Below are 23,036 nucleotides of genomic sequence, written 5' to 3' on the forward strand. Positions count from 1 at the left end.
CTTTTTGCATATACAAATAGTGGAACTGCTTGTACTAATGGACTGTTACATAAGGACCTGGTCATCATCACAGAAAATTATCCTTTTAGCCTGTACACATGCAGTCACTGTATATAAAAATTACATTGCAATAGAGCACACATTTTAGAGTGTATACTTTTGGGCGTTCAATTTTCAAAAATCAATCCCTTCATTGATTGCATTTTCATTTTTTATTATAAATGTCTCATGCAGTAGTTTGATCATTATACCAATCAAAACAATTCACTCATTACATAGAGTGTATGGAGGGTCCTAAGTAGAGTTGAGTGAATAACTGATTGTTCAGTTCAGTGACTGATCAAAAATCTGAAACAAATATGGTTCATTTTGAACCAAAACGGTATATTTTCGTTTTTTCTTACCAACATGAAAACCTTTTATTCAGGTTGAATAAAATATCTAGAATGCTGATTTGAAACGATATTTTCAAAATGAAATCACGTTTCATTTCCAAAATACTGTTTTGAAATGAAGTATAAAATGGTTTGTTCAAATATATCAAAGCATTTTGACACTTTTGAATTTTTATTTTGCATTTAGCCAAAATTATTCACTAAATTTGTGAATTGTTTCAGCACCCACCAAATCCATAGTAAATTTGCTCAGAAGCCTGCGCTTATTTTTTTGCTTGTCTGGCTTATTGCATAAAAATGTATTTAGGAGAAAAATTACATCTTTACATTCAGCATTTAACATGAAAAAAACCTCAAGTTTCATGAGTCAGTAGTTTAAAATGCACACAGAAAAATGGAAAATTGAATGCAGTAAATGTTATAGGTAAGCACTATAAAGAACATTTAATAGTAATAATTAGGGTTTACATACCACTATCTCATAATTTGTACCCATAATCCTTTGCCATTTATTCTGCAATACTGCTTCTCCTGTGGAAGTTAGCTGGAAACCTAGAAGTTGTATTGAGATTACCACAATGAAAACCTGACGATCTTATTTCTATAGAAAGTAAAGTATCTGGACTGTGGCAAGACTTGCACAGTATTCCATAATATTGAAAATACTATCATACATTATTTAAAAGTGCAACATACGTTTCCTCCCCCGTTTTAGATTTAGCATACAGGAACATTAACAATTTTAACACGGAAAAAGGATTGGAAATACGGGTTTGCTCCATTACAGCGTTAGAGTTGCACCTGCAGCACACAAACATTTTGTCTATATAATATACTTGTCAAATTATTTTTAATACTACTTATACTATTTGTTTCTATCGCTACCCTTAGTAGTATATTCAAACATTACACATTTGCAGAGTGAAGTGCTCACACTAAAATTCCTTTAGAAAAAGATCTTTTAGCTTACTTTTCTGTCGCTTTGTTTTTTATATTCAATACGAGCCCAAATAACCTTCAACACCTAGTAACCCTTATTCCATTCAGTGCTGTGTATGCTTCAAGAAGCTTCTTTCAATTCCTCTCTTCCAAAGAATGCAGTCCTCACTTATCTGATTTTCCTGAATAACTAAGACCCTGGGGATCTCTCTGGTTACCTTCTACCATGCCATCCCCATTTCTATTAATGGAGAAACTGCAAGTACCTTCTACCTTTTTATAACATAACCCACTTTTTTGAACTGTGAGGTAAAGACTAACAGTGGTAGCTCTAAATGCTGTTTTTACCTATTACACTGACATACACTTTCAGTTTAATAAAAATCATATTATATCATAGGTAGGTCTAAATTATACTATTGCGAGCTGATGTAAAATGAAAACTGGTAGCAGTAAGATACAGTATAAAGCTTTAAATATATGCTTTTCCCAAACACATGAAGTCCAAACAAAAAGCTAAGGTCAGAAAAAGTCACAAGGATGACTCCTGAGTCCAAATATTCAAAAGTAGCCTCAATCCAACCTCAAAATGTGGAGGGACAAGTTAGAAGCATGCCCCAAGTGTATGAGTCTCTCTCTCTCACACACACACACACACACACACACACACACACCCAGGTGTGCCAGTTCGATGTTTAGATACTAAGATGCTGATGCTACAAATTGCTCCTTGTGAGCAGGCCCCTGTGCGAATGTTGAGCAGCTTATATGACAAGAATCTAAGTACCCAATTCACACACATGAATCTGAGTTTTCAAGCCCTCAGAATTGGGAGCACGAATTTAGAGGCTGCTTTTGAAACTGTGGTCCCTAGAGGGCAGTGGAAGAATGAAATCCCAAAGTCAAATTTTCTTCATAAAAAGAGAAAACACATACATCGGAGGTCATGGGAACAACAAAGGCTTTATTTGAAAAGAAGGAGGGGTGGAAAGAGAAGAAAGCTGTGAGAAACAATCATGTGCTAGGCAAGGCAGTAAACTCCAGTCACTCTAACATGATCTAAAGTTTATATACAACTGAAAAATACAAAGAAATAGCAGGTCTCTATTGTTCATTTTTTCTCATTTAAATTGATTGAATTCTAGGAAGAGAAACAACAGTGTTTAGATAAAAGAGCTACCAGACACAGACATGGAGAGTCAGATTCTCATGATGATACTGACACAAACCAATGAGAACCTAGAATGACCAAGCAAAAGCCACAATATCAAAGCTACAAAGATTGATTTTTTAGTACAATACTAAGAACAAATTCTCCAAACATAGGTGCTAATGACAGGCTCATGTCAAAATCCCAGCTTTAGTTGCCTAAGGGAGCTAGGTTGTCAACTCTCATCAACTTTCAATGGGAACTGGCTCTCTAATTCCCTCAGGCTACTTAAAAATCCTAGCTCTAGTCTATATTTAGGCACTTAAATAAAAATAAGGCCATTTATTTAGATGTCCACTGGTACTCAAGTTTGAAATATTTTCCCAAGATCAGAAGACTCAGTTGGGAACAAAGCATCTGAGTGGAACCTCAGAAAAATAAATAAATGAATACATTTGATCATCTATCTAGAATGACGGAAAGCAGCTGACAGAGAACTCAGAAAAGTAGTAAATTAATTTAGAGAACTAGCTGGGATGGCATTTTTCAGCTGCTCTCTAGGTATGGAATGTACAGAACGTTTACATGCCAATTAAAAAACTGTAAGAGCACAATATTAGATAATATATCCTTCCATAGCACGTCAGTGAGACGTAGCAGCTCAAGAGATAGGAGGAATGGAAGATAGAAAGTAAGAATTTCAGGAAAGAGAACAGGAAAGTCACAGTGTTCCAATGAGCAAGAAGTGTCTCAATTTCAAACACTATCAGAGAACAGAGACCACCAAAATAAAGGCAGTTTAGGAGATATATCACAGGGAAGTCTATCACAAGAATTACGAGTGTTGGATGGTCACAGAGGATTGGAATGAAAATGCCTAACATGGAAAATAAAGGTTTCAGAGTAGCAGCCGTGTTAGTTTGTATTCGCAAAAAGAAAAGGAGTACTTGTGGCACCTTAGAGACTAACAAATTTATTAGAGCATAAGCTTTCGTGAGCCACAGCTCACTTCATCGGATGCATTTGGTGGAAAAAACAGAGGGGAGATTTATATACACACACAGAGAACATGAAACAATGGGTTTATCATACACACTGTAACGAGAGTGATCACTTAAGATAAGCCATCACCAGCAGCAGGGGGGGGAAAGAGGAAAACCTTTCATGGTGACAAGCAAGGTAGGCTAATTCCAGCAGTTAACAAGAATATCAGAGGAACAGTGGGGGGGGGGGGGTGGGGGGGAACTCATCAGCCACACTATCAGAGGCTCGTTCACCTGCGCATCTACCAATGTGATATATGCCATCATGTGCCAGCAATGCCCCTCTGCCATGTACATTGGCCAAACTGGACAGTCTCTACGTAAAAGAATGAATGGACACAAATCAGACGTCAAGAATTATAACATTCAAAAACCAGTTGGAGAACACTTCAATCTCTCTGGTCACTCGATCACAGACCTAAGAGTGGCTATACTTCAACAAAAAAGCTTCAAAAACAGACTCCAACGAGAGACTGCTGAATTGGAATTAATTTGCAAACTGGATACAATTAACTTAGGCTTGAATAGAGACTGGGAATGGATGAGTCATTACACAAAGTAAAACTATTTCCCCATGGTATTTCTCCCTCCCACCCCACCCCCCACTATTCCTCTGATATTCTTGTTAACTGCTGGAATTAGCCTACCTTGCTTGTCACCATGAAAGGTTTTCCTCTTTCCCCCCCCGCTGCTGGTGATGGCTTATCTTAAGTGATCACTCTCCTTACAGTGTGTATGATAAACCCATTGTTTCATGTTCTCTGTGTGTGTGTATATAAATCTCTCCTCTGTTTTTTCCACCAAATGCATCCGATGAAGTGAGCTGTAGCTCACGAAAGCTTATGCTCTAATAAATTCCTTTAGTCTCTAAGGTGCCACAAGTACTCCTTTTCTTTATGGAAAATAAAGAATTTAATGAGTAAGACAAACTGGAATTAGTTTATGAAACTAAAAGGATATTTGCCAAAGCAAAACTGCTCACACTTCGCCTTAAACACTGAGATATACATCTTAGACTTAACTATATACAATTACACTCAATGACAATACTTGCTTTCATACAACCAGATTTTAGAAACCTCTCTTCTGGGTTTGGTTACTTCCATTGTCCACCTGTATAATCTAAAACATGTACTGGGGAACCTGTACAAAATGACTGCTTTTTATGTAAGCGCATACCAGTGCATTTCCACAGGAAAAATGCTACTGAATATTAAGAACCTGATTCTTGTTGTTTACTGTCCTCTCCAACGTGTACCACACTAGCACTGCACGGCAGTGGTGGAGATCCCTGCTCTCTTTCACACTGTTCTGGAAAAGAAGAAGAAGATCCTCAGCCATTCTATGCATTTTAATGCTCATCAAGATCTCTGCCATGCCATCCTGTAAGGTGCTAAGTTACCAAGTTACTTGGGTGGGGGGAGGATCTCAATGCCTTGTAGGGTTTGGCTCTGTACTGCAGTGTTGAAGAAATGGTTGCAGTATATGGTGCATTTAAAAATAAGTTTTGGTTTTCTTTTAAATGTTGTTTTTAGGCCAAGTTTTCAAGAAAGAAAGAAAGAAAGTCCATAAGTTGCTAGATCCATTATTGCTATTTGGAGGTACAACGACATGATTGCTGGATACCGAGGAAATGCAACTCTCATTAACATTCATCTACCAATTCTTATTTTTTTGTCAAGATGCTGACATTGAACTGTCACATATCCTTTTGGCCCTGGCTAATTCATAGACTGTTTCTCCCTTTATGTGCCACTATGGCAAATCAAGATTTGCTAAACTGCAATCACCAGGTTTGGACATCTCTGGGCAGTAAGCACATTATCTGCGAAGGAGGGCCCTTGGCCATGCAATTTATTTTCTTTATGGCTTCAGCTGAGCCTGAGGAATGCTAACCTTCAAGACACAGTGAAAAGGGCTTCTATTCTCTCAAGATTTTACATGAAGGGGAAGATTATGTTTTAACTTGTGAGTTGGGATCTATTTCTGTTGACAATAATCAATGAATTAAATGAGTTGTTTTAAGAATTTTTTACATGCATACAGAGCCTATGTGATGGAAGCACTGTATCATCTAAAATATTAATGAATTACTGGTCGTACACATGCATCTCAAGAAGTGAATACATGATATAATGTTAGGTGCTTCCAGTAAACCCTTGCTAATCTGCATTTCGGTCACTGGCATGCCTTACATTTCACAAGGTCTTCTGATCTGGGTACACCTCCCCATACACCATTCCCACACACCACTCCCCTTTTATACTCTGGAGATTTACCTCTGCTCACTGCAGAAGGTAATTCTTTGCTAACCCTATTTGTCCTTGTATATCTTCACTTACACTTGAGCCGTGATACAACTTTGCATTCACTACCTCAGATGATGCAAGGACTTGAAAGACCAAAGCCTTAGTGAAAATGAGCAGAGACTAGTGCACAGGTTTCAAAATCTGCTTCAGAAATGTAATGAATAATGCCACTGATTCTCAAAACTGATTAAACTTTACCGGGTTGAATTCATCCCTTGTGAAGCAGCACTGAACTCAATTGAGTTACACTAGGAATTAACTAGGCTCAACATTTCCAGTTCATACCCTGTGAAGAAAAATACTTCTAGCTACCCTACAGCAAAGTCAGTTTTAATTACCTTTGGCTGTGCCATTATCCATAGTTTGGAAAATTAAGTCCTTTTCAACAGCAGCAGTGAAGTCCTCATGGGGCTGAATGTGATTTTCCTGCTTAAGCCCTCTTCTGATTAAAGTGAGTCGAACTGTTTGTCCTGTGTGCCGCAAAACCTCTACAGCTTGTTGGTTGGTAAAACCCTGAAGATTTGTTCCATCCACCTGAAGGATTAAACATCTTATTCACCAGCAAGCCACTACATGGATAAAATATTTAAAAAAAAATAAATCACATTTTTCTCCAAGGCAAAATAAAATGCCAAGGGCACTACTAGTTTAATCTGAGCACAAAAGAAGCAGGGACAGAGGAAAAAAAATACCCAATGCCATTGTGACCTTATCCATACCAGGCACTGTGCCTATAATAGCCCACTACTACTACTGCCATAATAGCAATAGTGAAAGCAGACTCCCAGTGGCAACCAATGTTCTTAGCCCTTTATCATGTAGGCCTACGCTGAGCAGGGTTACATAGCAAAGCATTTAAAATGCTGATGGGCCTCCAGTAGCTCTGTTCACACTACGGCTCCCAACAATCTGGAAAGTGAATGTATTTAAAAAAAAAAAAAAAAGTCAAGAACAAATGTCCTGTGATTACTGGATTAGGGCAGGAGATAAGAAGGAAAGAATGGAAGCATCTCTTAGTCATCTAGAAATATTCCTATTGTATGCAATACTTAAAACTTCAAAACCTCTTCTTCCCCATTTATTTACTATTTATCTAAGCTTCACAAAAATTAGGTATGGAAAGATGTTTTAGTATAGGCCATCAAGTCCAATTCCCCAGCCAATCAAGGATTACAGTACATGGTTTTTGTCTAGTTCACGGTTTTTAAAGGGCTGAACAGTGGGTCCTACACCACTGCCACTGTGAAACTCTTGTACGGCCTAACAAGCCTAAGTTTTCTTTTGCTCAAATTCATTCCATAACTCTTAATAATACACTCTTCCTCCTCCCCGCAAGAGCTAAAATACCCTAAACTATTCTCCTCCCTCCTTGCTATCTTTATCTTTCAAAAACTTACCAATGATATCATATCTCTTCACTCTAGTAATTGTCTTATCTACAGAATACACATACTTCATACTCTGTTATTTTAATTGTGTGTATGCATGTGCGCGTGCACATACTGTAGTTTCCTTCTCCTCTTTCTTTGCACATAGCTTAGAGGCCCATTTTGGCATCTTCAAGACAAAAATTATTCCTGCATTTGTATTCCAAATCCCCCCGCAAAATACATCTTATGAAGAACCTTCAGAGAAATTAAAAAAAAACCTTCCAGGCTTTCACCCTTAATATCAGTATTTTTTTTAAAAGATTTTCTTTCATCTCAGAGCAGCTAAAGAACTGTAGTGGCATATTTTATTAGGTCTGCTTGGAAATACAGAACCACCATGTATTTTGTGGAAATAAAGAACTCTCTATTGCCAAGAGAAAACAAAGTGTCATTGATTTCTTACAAAATAGGGGAAAAAATTCCTCACTTATTTATATGGCTAGCATGACCAGAAAGATAGTGTGACAAAATATTCAATCAAAACAAAGGAGCTGTCATTTCACACCCAATCTTTATCTGTTTGAATAGATATTCTAAAATGATACTAGCGTATCTACCAAAAACAACAACAACCCTCCCACAGTAACAGGAGGGATTTTCTCACGCAAATAACTTCACATATTCAGAGTTGGCTGTGTAAGTCTTATCCCCGTATTTACTTACCGCTATAATTTGATCTCCAATATGGATTCTACCATCATGTTCAACAGCACTGCCTTTTGTAATGCTTTTCACAAAAATACCAGAAGGTTCTGGGATTTTAAAAAAGAAAAAGTTAATACCAAAGGTTGTCCAAATTCTGTAACAATATTTCCTTCCCCCTGCCCTCAAAAAAAATGTGGTATCAAAGAGAGGTAAGGAAAAGGCCATAAAGGAAGTATAGATTTTAATGAAAGCAGGACTAGACCTTTTACAGTAAGCAAATATTCTAATCATGACTGACAAAACTGACAATAAAAAACTCCACAGAACCCTTGTTACAGATCTGACCTAACCCCAAAAGGCAAGGAAATTTAGCATGCATCATGCATACATCCACTGATTTGTTTATTGTAAATATGACAAAGCCACATGGTTTCTTTTCTATTATATCTTAAAATGTCTGAGTGAACAAATATGTGCTTGGCTTTGCAGAGGGAAGAACTTACAGATAGAAAAAGCTGCCTATATAAATTAGAACAGCATTGTAACTAGAACTAGGCAAGAAGAGGAGTTTCCATCCCATAGAAAATTTTGCATTTGCAAAAAAATGTTTCATTCCAATTTGGAATGAAAAGTCAGATATGCAAAATTTTCTGGAGGAGGAACATTTTCAAAAAATTCTGTTTCAGAAAGACCAAAACAAAAGTTTTTCAGAAATTTCCAGTCCTGGCTCTACTGAGCCAGAGGACCCAGTGAGCCACAGGCACTGCAGATGGGGCTATCAAGTAGTGCATAGCCTGGAAGTCCAGGCCACCCACTGCCCAAGGAGGCGGGGAGCTGCCTGTCTAGAAAGCCAGCTGAGCAGCCCAGAGAGTCGGACAGCCTGCCTGCAGGTTTGGTTTCTGCCAAAAGTTTCAATGGAATTGACACATTCCTGTGGGATGTTTCTATTCACTCTAATCAGTGTTTTCCAATGGAAAACTCTTCCATCAAAAAAATTTCAACCAGCTCTACTTCTACTCTGAGTTGGCATGGCTGGAATTCCTACCCCCAAAACACTTAAATGACAACAGATAGCACAGAGGCATTGCACACAAATAGGGTGACCAGATGTCCGGTTTTGGATTGGAACACTTGGGTCTAAAAGAGACCACGGATCAGGCCATTGACTGTCCAGTTGGCGGCTCCGCTGCACCACGCAGTGGGGCAGGCAGGCTCCTTGCTAGCCACACACACACACACACACACACAAAATCTGTCAGCTGCGTCTATTCTCCAATGCTGCCATCCTGTCTCCCTTAGTCACCTGACAGAGAACACGGGAGCCAGGAAGGCCAGTGAGGTTATGGACAGTATACTCTGAAGGATAACTGGCAGGTAAGTAGGGACGTGGGATGGTGAACATGGAGTTAGGAAGCAAGAGCAGGCCTTGGGGAGGCATAAAGAGTTGATTACAGCTTTTGTGGGAGCTGGAGTATTAAACATGGATATATATGGAAGAAAGAGGGTTTTTCATTGGGTTATATGTGTTAGAATGGTCCACAGCTTTGAAGAAGGTCTGGGATTGGGAGAGGGGTGAAGCTGAGTGCCTTTGCACTAGGGAAACACAGCTAAAAGGCTCCCAAGTGCTGCTGCCTCAACATACCATGCAATGATAAAGAAGCCTGTTAACTCCACACCAAAAATGCAGTTGTAGCTTGCAAGGGCTAGAAAATGACTCGAACAGTGATCTCCCAACTTATTAAAGGTGTGTTGGTGCTTCCATGCAACCACGGCTGTTCCTTAACAAAGGTTTTTGGTTGGAAGAATAAGTAAGTTTATCAGCCATTCCCTTAGGCAGTAAGATTTCCTAATATACCAAGGTGCAATGGAGCAATTTAATTAGCAACGTTTCAGACATACATCATCACTTTTGTGAATCAGATACACAACATGTTCTACACTTGAGATTTAATTTGCCTTTTTAAAGACGATAGTAGGTGGTGCTAGAAGGGGAATACATAAATTGTGTTCCTTCCATGCTATGGTGACTGAGGCCTCTTTTAATCTGATAGGTCAGTGGACTAGTAAGATTTAGTCAAGATGTCTGTATTATTACTCAGAACCCTCAAAAGGGATGATGATAGTGATTACTGTACTAACAAACGTTTCTTATGATCGAAATGCCATTTCTTTATGTTTTTCTCTATATATACCAGGACAGAAAACACAGCGCAGCTATTTGAAAATCATTATAGGGCAATCTATTAATATGTTTTAATAAGAGTACTGCATCAATTTGCCTCATATGGATGTGTGATACATTTTTACATCGGTTCTCTCAAAAATATAGTTGAAATTATTAGAAAAATAAACTACTATATGTGCACATTAGATTTTTTTTTTCCCAAAAAACTCAGTGGGCCAGATTCTGCTTTGAGCTGCATCAGGGCAAGTTTGAAATAACCCAACTGAAATCAATGGAGATAGTGGACATCTATACTGATGTAAACAAAAGCAGAATTTGGTTCACTGATTTAAAAAGAACATCAACTGGAACTGCTTGCTATACTGCAAATATAAATCCTGCAATTTACTCTCTCCAAAATTCCCTTTAAAATAAAAATAATTTTTAAAAATAGTCATATACCTTAAAATGGCTGTATCAATTTTTAGAAATGTTTTTCAAAAATGCATGTCAAGGTTCAACCAAGAATGATTTTCAAGACTGCTACAAAATCTTAAAACAGAGTTTCATGGTGAAAGACTGATTGATCCTAGTCTATCTGAAGTTACAACTCCTAAAATAATCCTTAACAAGTTTTTTTTTTAAATGAAGCTTTTTTTCTTTATGTACCAAAAAGTCTAAATCAAATTAGAAATGCATACAGGCTGTTGTAAGCTGCAGCAATATAAAAGCAAACTTCAGGAATTTATTTTAACTTTACCTGAGGATTTGTCTCCAATGTAACCAGCAATAGTTATTCCTAATCCTTGGAGGTTTTTAGTGAGTTCTACATCAAATTTCTCTCCATCTTCATCAGTCTCAAAAGAAGTCTCTGCCTAACAAGAGAGTGTAATGAAAAAGGAAACCTTTTTTTAAAAAAAGAAGCTGCACTCCATGAAGTCAAACATTAGAGACAAATGTCAAAAGACAAAGTAGCAACTTTTCTTTCTGCTCCTACCCTGATATTGAGACAGATAAATAATAAATGATAGATGAAGTTCTAACAAGCTGAGCAATATATGTCTTGAACAATAATATGCACAATACATGCTTAAATACAGTGATGCATGCAGTTCTGAGACTACTTTAATCTCAGCTTTCAACAGATCACAAAGGCTTGTGCTAAATTTAAAACAACCACAAATAAAAAGGTATTTTTAAACTCGTAATTTTTCAAATAAATGGCCAGTAATTTTAGTTATTTTTTCTTATAAATGCTAAGTTTGAAACATAATGGAATCTATTTCCAGTGAAACAATTATGTTTCCTGTTTTTAGCAAGACGTGAAATTTCTATTTTAGAAGGTGGCAATTATACTTCCAGCTATTTAAATTATGACAATCACCACTAACACCCACTATAGTCCTCTGAACTTCTGTGACAGAAAAAGCTTTTGGTAACTAATTCATTTATTTATTGTTAACGGAAGTGCTTTGATTACAACAGAATGCCCATTAAATGCCCACATCAATAATAAATATCTTATTAAAAACATTCAGAAAACTTAACTTTGAGGCATTAAGTATGCCACTTTCACAGAACTGGCTTTTTTCTGGTGTTTTAGATAAATGTTCAGTGGCCAGATTACCAGTTTGAGTAAATCAGTGTAACTCCACTGTAGTCAACAGAGCTTTGCTAATATAAATCAGCTGAAGATCTGACCCATTTCTTTATCTGAATAACTCCATCCAAAAATACAGTCAAGAACAAGCAAAGCATCTAATTCTGGAGCTCTAAACCTACTTCCTTCATATTACAGGGTTATTTGGAAAGCACATAAATTATAACAATCCACGTATAGAGCTCAATAATTGCTTCCACTTCCATTAGCTGATTAGTTTCCAGAAGTACTAATCTCTCCTGAGAATCATGAAGGGGGTGCCAGTTTCATGACACCATCCCTGTGTTATTGATGTCCTGCAGAAGCCTCACCCGGTTAAGGCCCATCCTCCCATCCTGCATTTAAAAGTGAACTGCAGATGCCTGAGAGGGAGCTGCATCTGCGGCATTCTCCAAAACACTGGTGGTAAATGTCCACAAATAAGTTACTGCGGCTTTCAGCATCATTAACTGAGTTTCTATATTCAACAAGGGAGATTTTGCGCAGATGTAGGGCAGCTGCCCAAACACAACACACCTCCTGCCAGGGACAAGGTGGTGAAGTGAGAAAAAAAAACAGGAGGGAAGAGGAGGCTAAAAAATAAAAGTGAGGTTTTGGCATTATTTCCGTAGTAGTAATGGCAGCACTGGATTATATCATCCTCATGATTGCAACCTTTGATACCAGCATTTCACATCATGTAACAGCCAGAACAACATAAATCTAGATGTGTTGATACATGAAGTATTGAGAATCAGCTGCTTTTCTAAAAGTACTGTTTTACAGCTAAATAATATATGCAGGGTGGTTACTGACTCCTCTATTTGACGTTTCCCACAAAGAAACTTCTGTTGAAATGCTCTGAATTGAGACATTTCCCTTCTAAAAAGGGGGACAATTTGATTTGCAAACAAGGGTCAAAAAGAGCTAACTTCTCTTCACTCCCTCTTCCCCCCGCTTAACCTTTAGACACTTGAAAATAGTAATCTCCTCTCAAACTATTTCAAGACCACCTAATGGGAATATAGAAGCCTGCCTATAATAGAACAGGATGGGTGAAGTTATCTGCCTATTCTATCCTCTTTCTGCAACATGAAATAGCTATGGGTATAAAATCAGTTATCGAGGGGAGATTGTTTTTCTTTTTTGTTTTTTTTTAAACAGGTAAAAGGAATTTTCTCAAAGTAGTCTATCTAACTTAAAGACGTGTTTTAAATTCACTGACATCAGCAGACATATTCCTAGAAATAGTATGGAAAGCTGAAATGAGAAATTTATTATGGAGTATAAATAAGATCTATCTTAGTCTTAAAAGTTTAACAATCTTCTCTCGTTTCATTCATTTATTTACATGTGGCTATTTGTGTGTGTTCATTATGGGACTGATACTGCCACACTTAAGTTGAGTAGGTACTCATTGCATTGAACTAGGCTATGTTATATACACACACAAAGATTTTCAGCTTCCTGTTTTAAATTTACAGCTCATTGTGACACACCTACTATAGTGTGCTTCATGAAAAAGTGGTAATTCTCATGATAGGAAACATCTGAATAAGTGAACTTGACATATGAATTGAGCTTAAATTACAAATGCTTTCACTTTCCTGTATTTTCCATTTTTCCCTACGTTGACATCTTCTCCCTCAGCATTTTTTTCCGAAATGTAAAGGAACAAATCATGGAGGGGAGGCACTGGTAGATGGGGTATATTTTGGGGGAGTCAGGAGAGAGAGAAACAGAACCATGGAGGAAAGGGAGTGTCAGAACATCGGAAGAGGAATAAGGGTAGCAGCTGGGTGACTGTCTGGCATTTGGCTAGCTCATGAAGTTGTGTCAGGTTACCAAGGAAAGGAGCTGCAGCTGTGTGCTGGCTGGCATAGTGAGGAGCTGTCTGATGGATGGTGATGACAATATGGGGATGAAGAGATGTGCCTGGGGAGGAGGAGATGGAGAGGCAGACAGAGGAAAGGACTGCAGATCCAGCTGGCCCACTCTAGAGAAAGGGTTGCAAACTTCAGGGAGGTGCTGCAACACATTAATCATTCAGCTCTCCCAAAGCACCACTAATGGGCACATCCAGGTTAATGGGCTAGTCAACCTGGATGCTTAAAAATTATTTCTACCACACACAAACACACACACACACACACACACACACGTCTTCAAGCCTGGATCCTGAAAGAACTTCATCCATACAACTCCACTCACTTCACTGGGGCTCCATACACACTGGGCTTGTAGGATCCTGCTTTCCATAGCTAAAGGATGAAAACATGGCTACTGGTCATTAAAAACACTGGTCCCTGATACCAGTTTGATGATAATACATTTGTAACAGAGTGACAGTTGCCACATCTTAATATGTGTTTATATGTACCTGTTTCTCTGGTATGGAAGTTGGTACGGGGGTAGATGGAGGGACGGCTAGTGGAGGTGGTTCCTCTACGGGACCTCTTGCAATGACCAACTTCACTCGATTTCCACACTGTCTCAGAACTTGTGCCACTTGTTCACTGCTCATTCCAGCCAGGTCTGTATCACCAATTTTCAGGATGTGGTCTCCACTGCATAACCTTCCATGCTGGACAAGGAAGTAACCAGCCAACCAGTCACAATTATAATAAAAACCACTAGCAATCATTTTCCCTCTTCCCTCACACAAACGGTCATATTGGTCAATTTAAAATGTGTGAGCTCTGCAACTAGTTTTTAAATGACAAACCATACACTCATGGTGGGGCAGAGGAAAAAGAATATGCCCATGTGTGATATAAGTGCAGCTGTATGTGTACAGGAAAATATTTTTAGAAGTGGAGACCAACTTCTGCATACAAAACTGTGTATAATTATGTAAACTGCTTACACATTTAGCAATTTTATACAAAAGATGGGAATTTTGTCTTCAAAATACCCTTGCACACCCACTAGTGCCTGACTTGCACCTGTAATTTCAGTTATTTTGTGCACTGTCATTTGTGTACACACAAACACGCATGTGTGTGTGTATAGATCGGGGGCCTCTTGTTTAAGAGCTGGCCCTTGTGAGAGGGATAGCTCAGTGGTTTGAGCATTGGCCTGCTAAACCCAGGGTTGTGAGTTCAATCCTTGAGGGGGCCATTTAGGGATCTGGGGCAAAAATTGGGGACTGGTCCTGCTTTGAGCAGGGGGTTGGACTAGATGACCTCCTTAGGTCCCTTCCAACCTGATATTCTATGATTAACCATGTTTTTAAAATAAATTATATTTCTCATTTATTGTGATATCACAGGTTTCAGAGTAGCAGCCGTGTTAGTCTGTATTCGCAAAAAAGAAAAGGAGTACTTGTGGCACTTTAGAGACTAACAAAGTTATTTCAGCATAAGCTTTCGTGAGCTACAGCTCACTTCATCGGATGCACAAAAGCTTATGCTCAAATAAATTTGTTAGTCTCTAAGGTGCCACAAGTACTCCTTTTCTTTTTTGTAATATCCCAGTTATTTATATTGCTTTAAAAACATTCTTCATTTATTTCTTGTTTCTTTTACTTTAAACTGTAAAAATGTTTTAAGTGAATTTAGTATCCATGAAAGGTACTGAAACTGACAGACTGGGGAGTGAACTCATTTGTTGGTCCACAGAACACATGCAGCATGGACATCAGCAGCATGAGCTACTCACAGACAGAGCAGTGTTTGGTATGTCAATACTACAACTGCAAATGTGATTGCAGTAAGTGTATACGTACCCAAGATAGCTTTCATCTAGCTGGCATAAGAACCAATAGCAGTGAAGCCATAGCAGCATGGGCTAGCCCATGCTGAAATTCATGTTGCCGTGGTTTCACTGCTATTGGTAACTGCACTAGACAGATTAAAGCTAACTTGGGTAGGTCTACATGTGCTGCAATCACACCTCCGATTGCAGTGTAGCCATTACCTTAATGCCTCAATCCTGACCTACAAAGACCTACAGGTCAGAGGAACAATCTCTCTCCGAGCCCATTCAATCCTTCCGCTCCTTGCCATAATTGCTGACAGGGTGCCCTGGGTGGTGGTTTTGTGTTATAGACACCTTCACACTGGGAAATGGAGCGAGATCACCAAACTCATCTCACACAGGTCCCACATTCTATACATGATCATTAATAAGAGTAATTTGCCCATATACATTACTAGCATCATCTTTTTCTTTCAGCCTAGAAGGAAGAAAACTGTCACTTAACATTATTGTGGCAGATATACATGATAAATTTACCCCACACTAAACAGTATAGAAGAAATTGTAAAAGGAGTTTACCTGATCAGCTACTCCTCCTGGGAGGATGGTTTTAACTATCACTCCAGCTGACTTTCCTCCCACTATCCCAAATCCCAAACCTGATCCATCATTCACCAACTCAATGGTCTCCACATGCTGCCAGTGGACCTACAAGGAGTAAACTTGTAAATAAGGTTGCAAATGACTAAAGTAAGAACACACCTATTCAATCTCGTCACAAGATACTTACACAGTATTTCTGTGGCATATTTTTTAAAAGAGGGGGGAAAGAAAGACTAAGGACCGCTCTATATCAGTTACTATTAGCCCACTGGAAAGCATTTAACAAGAAGAATTTCTTCACTATGTAGCCTCTCCAAGAATCTGTTTACAGATCAAATTCTTGGGGATACTGGGAGGTGCCGAGTGCCTTCAACTCCCAACACAGTCAAAAGGAATAAAATGTGCTTAATACCTGTCAAAGCTGAATCCCCACTCTAGCACTTCAAGTATAGAAGGTGGGGGCCCGCATGGATTCTAAAAATTACTTGCCACTCCAGGCTTGTATTAAACTCCCAAGGTTCCAGCTTTTCTCTGACCTTGGCTTGGTAAACACTGCCACCACCCAAATGCAAAAAAAATAAAAAAAAATACTTGGACCCAGGAAAGAGCTCTTGGGAATTTCTCCCTGTGGGGTACCCTCAAGCTCTTTCACACCCCCTCTGGGGAAGAGCTGAGAAAGAAAACAAAGGAAATTAGCTGTTGCCACCAGCTAATCTAACAGCACATGCACAAATTTCTTAGGACACCAACAATCCAATCCTGTTCTTAAAAAAAGTGAATTTTATTAACAAAAAGAAAGAAAATACATTTGGGACGTAGGCTTTTGCTAGATTTTAAAAGAGCAAATTCCAAAAATTAAGCACCCCAAATAGCTTTCTTGGGGGTTCAGCTTAAAGGTTACAAGCAAACAAAAGCATCTGAGGTTAGCACAAAGGAGATCCACAAGCCAAAATAAAAAAAAATAAACCTGATCACATTTACCTAAACATTCCCTATCCAAATGATTCCTTCTAGGTATGGAAAATAATTTTTCATACCTGGTTCAAAGCTTACATAGCATTCCTGCTTATAGCATTGCTGCTCTGTGTCCCTGAAGCCCAGAGAGAGCAACCACAGACAAAGGGAAAGTTTCTTTTCCCATTTAAAAAGTTCTAGCCTTCTCACTGACTCTTCTGGTCAGATGCCCACTTTTTTTTCCTTGACCTGGGGGACTTTTTAACCCTTTACAGGTAAATCAAGTAAAGAACAGCTACGAAGAGGGATTTTACAGCTACCGTTCCCCCCTTTATTTATCACAATACTCTATGGGAAGCATTTAGCATCTCACTGGAATGGGACTCAAAGTCTCCTCTAATGTAGATGAGTCACTCCCACCAGAAGTCACATGCATGCACTGAAAAGAGGCTATGGACTCAATTCTCAGCTATAACTGAGGGGGAGACTGCAAGAGGGCCAGTTCTCCTCCATCCCCACCATAGATGAGAGCAGCCTGGCAGCTGCTGTAAATGACACACACTGGCTATGACTCTGTAGGGGACCATTCATCCAACAGAAATAGCTGAAGCACAGCTCACTCTAGCCAAACCGCAACCCCAACGTGCCTCTACATCAGGAGGCTGCAGGACTGGCTATGCCAACTCTGTTCTCCCTGAGGAGTCCTCCATGCCAGAGATAATCTCAACAAGGAAAATTCAACAAGCTTTCTACTCCCTTTACACCATGAGAGTAGCATGGGTTAGAAAATCTGTGTCTATTCAAAGAAATTAGGACATGAACAAGTGGTGTAAATCATTATGATTACATCACACAGCATCAGGCATTTTCAGCCCACTGAAAAGGACGAAAGCCTCTTCAGTGTAGATCCAAATAATCAGCTGTCATTCATTTCACATTCCACTTCAAATCAACAGCTTTGTGCACATGCAGAATTGTCCCTTGAGTGGTAAAGGAGGTTCCCAGGCTACAACGGGTAGTCTGAGGTTGATATGATGAGCATGAAATATTTGTTGCCTGATGGCTTTCTTTCTGGACTTGACATTGTGATGGAAGTGGAGCTGTTCTGCAATGATTTATGGATATTCCATGCTATATGTTGACCTGCTTATTGGAGTTGCAATGGGGGAGGTTTAGATTGGATATTAGGAAAAACTTTTTCACTAAGAGGGTGGTGAAACACTGGAATGCGTTACCTAGGGAGGTGGTAGAATCTCCTTCCTTAGAGGTTTTTAAGGTCAGGCTTGACAAAGCCCTGGCTAAGATGATTTAACTGGGACTTGGTCCTGCTTTGAGCAGGGGGTTGGACTAGATGACCTTCTGGGGTCCCTTCCAACCCTGATATTCTATGATTCTATGATTCTATGAGTGTTCACTATATGAACGCTATGGTTTCATTTAATAGTGCTCTGTAAGGAAAAATAAACAAAAAACAGGCTCAAGATAAGCCACTTCTCCGCAAATTCTTGAAGGCTGTTAAGAGACAACACCAGAACAAGAAAAGGTCCAAGCTCAGAGGAGATCAACAAGTTGCAAGTTTCAAAATGAACACACTTTCAAAACAGGGGTGAATTTGGGGAAATCAGATTGAGAGACAAGTACCTGCTGGGCACATCAGAAAAAGTTAAGCCTTCTGAGGGTATAATTGGGGGACGGTAAGACAGACATGCATGCAAATTTAAAAAACAAAAACAAAAAAATCCACTACTCTCTAGATGCTTTGTTCCTATTGTCAAAATAAACAATACTTGGTTTTAAAAAAGCTCTCTGGTCACGACATACACTGCTGGTCACAGGCTGCTGAAAAGAAGAGTTCATATTCAGTTGGAACTGCAGGGTAAAAGCTGTTGTTACACAAGGTACTGTAGCCCAGTCTAAGAGTGGGAGAATTGTGGGTTTCCTCCCTGGTATAGACCTGACACCTGAGAGGGTGCACTCAGAGAGATCAGAAAAGGACACAGAGGTGCAGCTATAGCCCTGTAATCATGACAGATGTCTCCCCCAATCTGAGACATTTAGCCTATGCCTCCCTTCCCACATATTGGCCTTCTGCATGCTCTATTTGGACTTCTCTGCCATATGAGAATGAGAGCATAAACAGGGAGAATGAGCGTGGCTGCTAGTATAGATCAGATTGCAAAGCCCCACAAGTTTCTGTTCCCTAAAAGGAGAGATGTAGATCACAGGAGGAGAATCCATTTGCTGCTGCTTCCAAAAAAGCTTTAAAAACTGGGACTGCAATGGATAAAGCAGAAGTGCTCTATTTGCCTCTTTGAAGACAGAGAATTTGACACATGAGAAGAAAGGACATGACCAAGCCGCAAAGCCTCCTGAACAATCCTGAAATGTTTCCAGTATTTACAGGAGGAAAGGTAAAGCCCAAATGGCCTATTTTGGGAGAAAGAGGTCAGGAGCAGAGGGGAAAAATACATGGGTTACATGGTACTGGATATTGTAAGCCTATATGCACCCAAAATTGAAAACATATACACTGCCCTTACATTTGGGAGGTACTCACCGGGTTGGAATGGGCAGAGACTGTGCTAGCAGCAGATGGAGATCGAGAAACTACAGGACTGATCAGCTGAGGCAAGGAACCCCTAGCCACAACTAGTTGGACATTATCTTTTGCCTTCTGCAGGATGCTGATAGCCTGTTGATGTGTAATTGTCTGATCAAGGGCCTGTCCATTAATAGCAAGGATTTGATCTGCTTCCTTCAGCCTTCCATCTCTGTCACAAACGTATAACCAAAACAAAAAAAACACAAGAAAAAAAAATGTTGCTACAGACATAGTATTTTGACAATTTTCCAGTATTTTTATCCTGTTTTCTATTTTCCCCACTTCTTAATCTTTCCCTGCAGTTTTGCTACAAGGAGTATTGTTGCACTCTGATGATCAGCTCCTTTGAAGCTAATCCCACTGCCACTCTCTCATGCTGCTACCCCCTAGCTAGCTCCCTTCTCCCTGCACCCCCATCTGAGACTAAGCATATTAGATCTGAGTTGCTCCCAACCATAGCCTGGGAACTTATGTTTATTCTTGACTTTGAGCTTGCTTAACAGACCAAGTGCTCTACTTTGTTCAGTGTGCAAGTTCTGAATATTCATCAAACCATGTAGTGGAACACACTTTCATCAAGATCTTAGGGAAAAAACAATTTTCTTTTCAGCAAGACGGATGAATGTATGATAAAACAGATCCCTTTTAAATGAAACACCTACATAAATTATAAAATAAATCATTTTGTGGCAAATGAAGTACTGATGTACAGTCACACATTGAGCCCTTTCCCAGATCTACTTCAAAAGAATGTGTATGAAATCTACAGATGAGTTACTTTTAACCTTTATTGCTTCAGAAAGATTCAAACAAGTAAAGGCTCTCTTTCAAAATATATACATGACAATTCTCTAAGAAACACACATGAAGTCGAAAAAAAAATTTCTCCCTATCACATACTTCTTTGGTTGCCTGGCCTGGAAAAGGGGCCAAAGTACTTAGAAGTGACCAGGAAGAAATGTCCTCTCGCCCTAATTGAAAATATTTTGCCGGGAACTGAAATCCTCTGTAAGATTTATTGCTTCAGGGACTCTCTAATTCACATCACAGTAGTTGAACAGTTCTGTACCCCACTGAAGTGACCCAAGAACTGACACCGTACTTGTTTTTGCTTCACAAATCAATAAGGAGTTGATTCAATAAAAATATGTTTCAGCTTAACCCTTTGAATAAGGCAACACAGATCACTTGCATGGAAAAGTAATTTGAAGGTGGGCCTTAAACAGTCTAGAAGAGATTGCTGCGATGAAGACCAAACCATATGTTGCTGAATTTAACTCTAGGGCCCATACACTGCACTCACTTGAATGGCTGCCAAAAACAGTTTCAACACTAATCTGTTGTCCAGAGAGGTGAGCAGGGAGATCCCATGCAGGGGACTGCTGAATATAACAGAGAGGATATCCATACGGACTTCCCATGGCCACAGAGAAGTAAACTTAGGCAGGGGCACAGCCAGTGGGTTCATGCACATTGCAAATCCACTGGGTAACAAACAATCTGGGGCTGGAGGGGGAAAGTACAGTGGACCAACTCTCCTACACCTCCTAATAGTTTCTAGGAGTAAAGGCTTTCCAGTGTAGCTCCTAAGCCCAAAAGTTCTTTGTTCAAGCCTGGCTTGTGAGACCAAGATTAAGGTATAAAGGATATTTTCACAAATAATAATTATTGGTGAGTTCCAGGTAACATTATCTGGCTATATTTGGTTAAGTCCATCCGCTTTTTTTTTTTTTTAAAGTGTAAGCATATTAGGTTAAGCACGGTATATAATGTCATTCTGATCCCCTTACTGCTGCTCTACAGTACCTTACTCTGCAAGCAGCAATGGTAACTCCAGTGGGGATACTCCTACAGTACATTACTATTTAAAGTAAGGGTACTATTTAAAGTAAAGAATCTTGGTCAAAAACAATTGCCTCAAACATACATCTTTGAAACTATTTTTTAAGAATTGAGGGGACTATTCTATCTTTAAAGGTACAGAATATTCCCCAGTAATACAAACAGGAGTTGTACCAGGGTACTGAGATCAGAATCAACTCTTTCATCTGGCAGAATAAATTTTAAAAATACTACATAAGTGATCATATATAGCTCTAATCCAATGCAATAATATGATACTATGATTACATTTATGATTGAAACTTTGCTAACGTAAATCTTAAATCTCAATTTAAAAGCAGACTTTAAATGTCTTGGGCCTAAGAGTAAGAGAGAATGTGTGGTGGTACTATGAATAATGACAAGCACGAACAAGGACACCAATGACTAAGTTACATTATGATGTCATTATTCACGACCAATGATCTCACCTATATGCCACGCTTCCTTCTTGGATCTCCTGCACAAATATTCCCAGTTCCCCTCTGTTTTCACTCTTCAATCCCACAACACTAAAGCCCAGCCCACCACTTGGAGGTTTAATCAGCTCTAAGGTCTCAACGAGGCGACCCTGTTCAAGCAAAATAAACAAAAAGGTACAAACGTTAAATATACTCAAAAGCAGCACTGATGAAACATTTTAACAAGCTCTTACAACCGCAGTAGACTTCGCTCGAGTCAATAAATGAATAACTTATTGGAACATACAGCAAAACCATGGAATGCTGCATCCAGTTCTGGTATCTCTGGGCCATACAAAAGTTAATAGAAGGATTTCAGAGAACAGCAACAAAGTTGTTATAGCCTGGAAGAAAAGGCTGAAAAGAGCTAGATACATATAGCTTAGCTGAGTGGTGACTAAAGGGAAACCTTAAATGTCTAAAAGAAAAGGAGTACTTGTGGCACCTTAGAGACTAACAAATTTATTAGAGCATAAGCTTTCGTGAGCTACAGCTCACTTCATTGGATGCATTTGGTGGAAAAAACAGAGGAGAGATTTATATACACACACACAGAGAACATGAAACAATGGGTTTATCATACACACTGTAAGGAGAGTGATCACTTAAGATAAGCCATCACCAACAGCAGGGGGGGGAAGGAGGAAAACCTTTCATGGTGACAAGCAGGTAGGCTAATTCCAGCAGTTAACAAGAACACCATACAAAGCAAAGCTGCAGCGATTAGCAAAAGATCTTCTAAAGCAGTTCCAAGTAAAGAATATCAGAGGAACAGTGGGGGGTGGGGTGGGAGGGAGAAATACCACTGCGATGGGTACCCGCATGGCCCCACAGTATGCCAACATTTTTATGGCTGACTTAGAACAACGCTTCCTCAGCTCTCGTCCCCTAATGCCCCTACTCTACTTGCGCTACATTGATGACATCTTCATCATCTGGACCCATGGAAAAGAAGCTCTTGAGGAATTCCACCATGATTTCAACAATTTCCATCCCACCATCAACCTCAGCCTGGACCAGTCCACACAAGAGATCCACTTCCTGGACACTACGGTGCTAATAAGCGATGGTCACATAAACACCACCCTATATCGGAAACCTACTGACCGCTATTCCTACCTA

The 23,036-nt window shown here is 39.3% G+C and overlaps 1 protein-coding gene across 30 annotated transcripts in view; it reads right to left on the minus strand.

Annotated features, from left to right (window-relative positions):
• Positions 1 to 23,036, minus strand: part of MPDZ (multiple PDZ domain crumbs cell polarity complex component) — a 137,338-nt gene that overhangs the window by 88,923 nt on the left and 25,379 nt on the right. For 18 of the 30 annotated variants that reach the window (XM_038402202.2, XM_038402204.2, XM_043514323.1 and 15 more), the window contains 9 exons: positions 21,885 to 22,024; positions 19,528 to 19,741; positions 15,993 to 16,121; positions 14,095 to 14,298; positions 10,836 to 10,950; positions 7,930 to 8,018; positions 6,175 to 6,370; positions 4,749 to 4,838; positions 868 to 947 (listed from right to left, as the gene is read on the minus strand). In XM_038402202.2, the coding sequence (XP_038258130.1) occupies positions 868 to 947; positions 4,749 to 4,838; positions 6,175 to 6,370; positions 7,930 to 8,018; positions 10,836 to 10,950; positions 14,095 to 14,298; positions 15,993 to 16,121; positions 19,528 to 19,741; positions 21,885 to 22,024 (1,257 nt within the window). The remainder of the gene's footprint in view (positions 1 to 867; positions 948 to 4,748; positions 4,839 to 6,174; positions 6,371 to 7,929; positions 8,019 to 10,835; positions 10,951 to 14,094; positions 14,299 to 15,992; positions 16,122 to 19,527; positions 19,742 to 21,884; positions 22,025 to 23,036) is intronic. The other 12 variants (XM_038402211.2, XM_038402215.2, XM_043514328.1 and 9 more) reach the window with 1 other exon arrangement.

This window comes from Dermochelys coriacea, chromosome 5, assembly GCF_009764565.3.
Source record: "Dermochelys coriacea isolate rDerCor1 chromosome 5, rDerCor1.pri.v4, whole genome shotgun sequence".
Taxonomy (NCBI): domain Eukaryota; kingdom Metazoa; phylum Chordata; order Testudines; family Dermochelyidae; genus Dermochelys; species Dermochelys coriacea.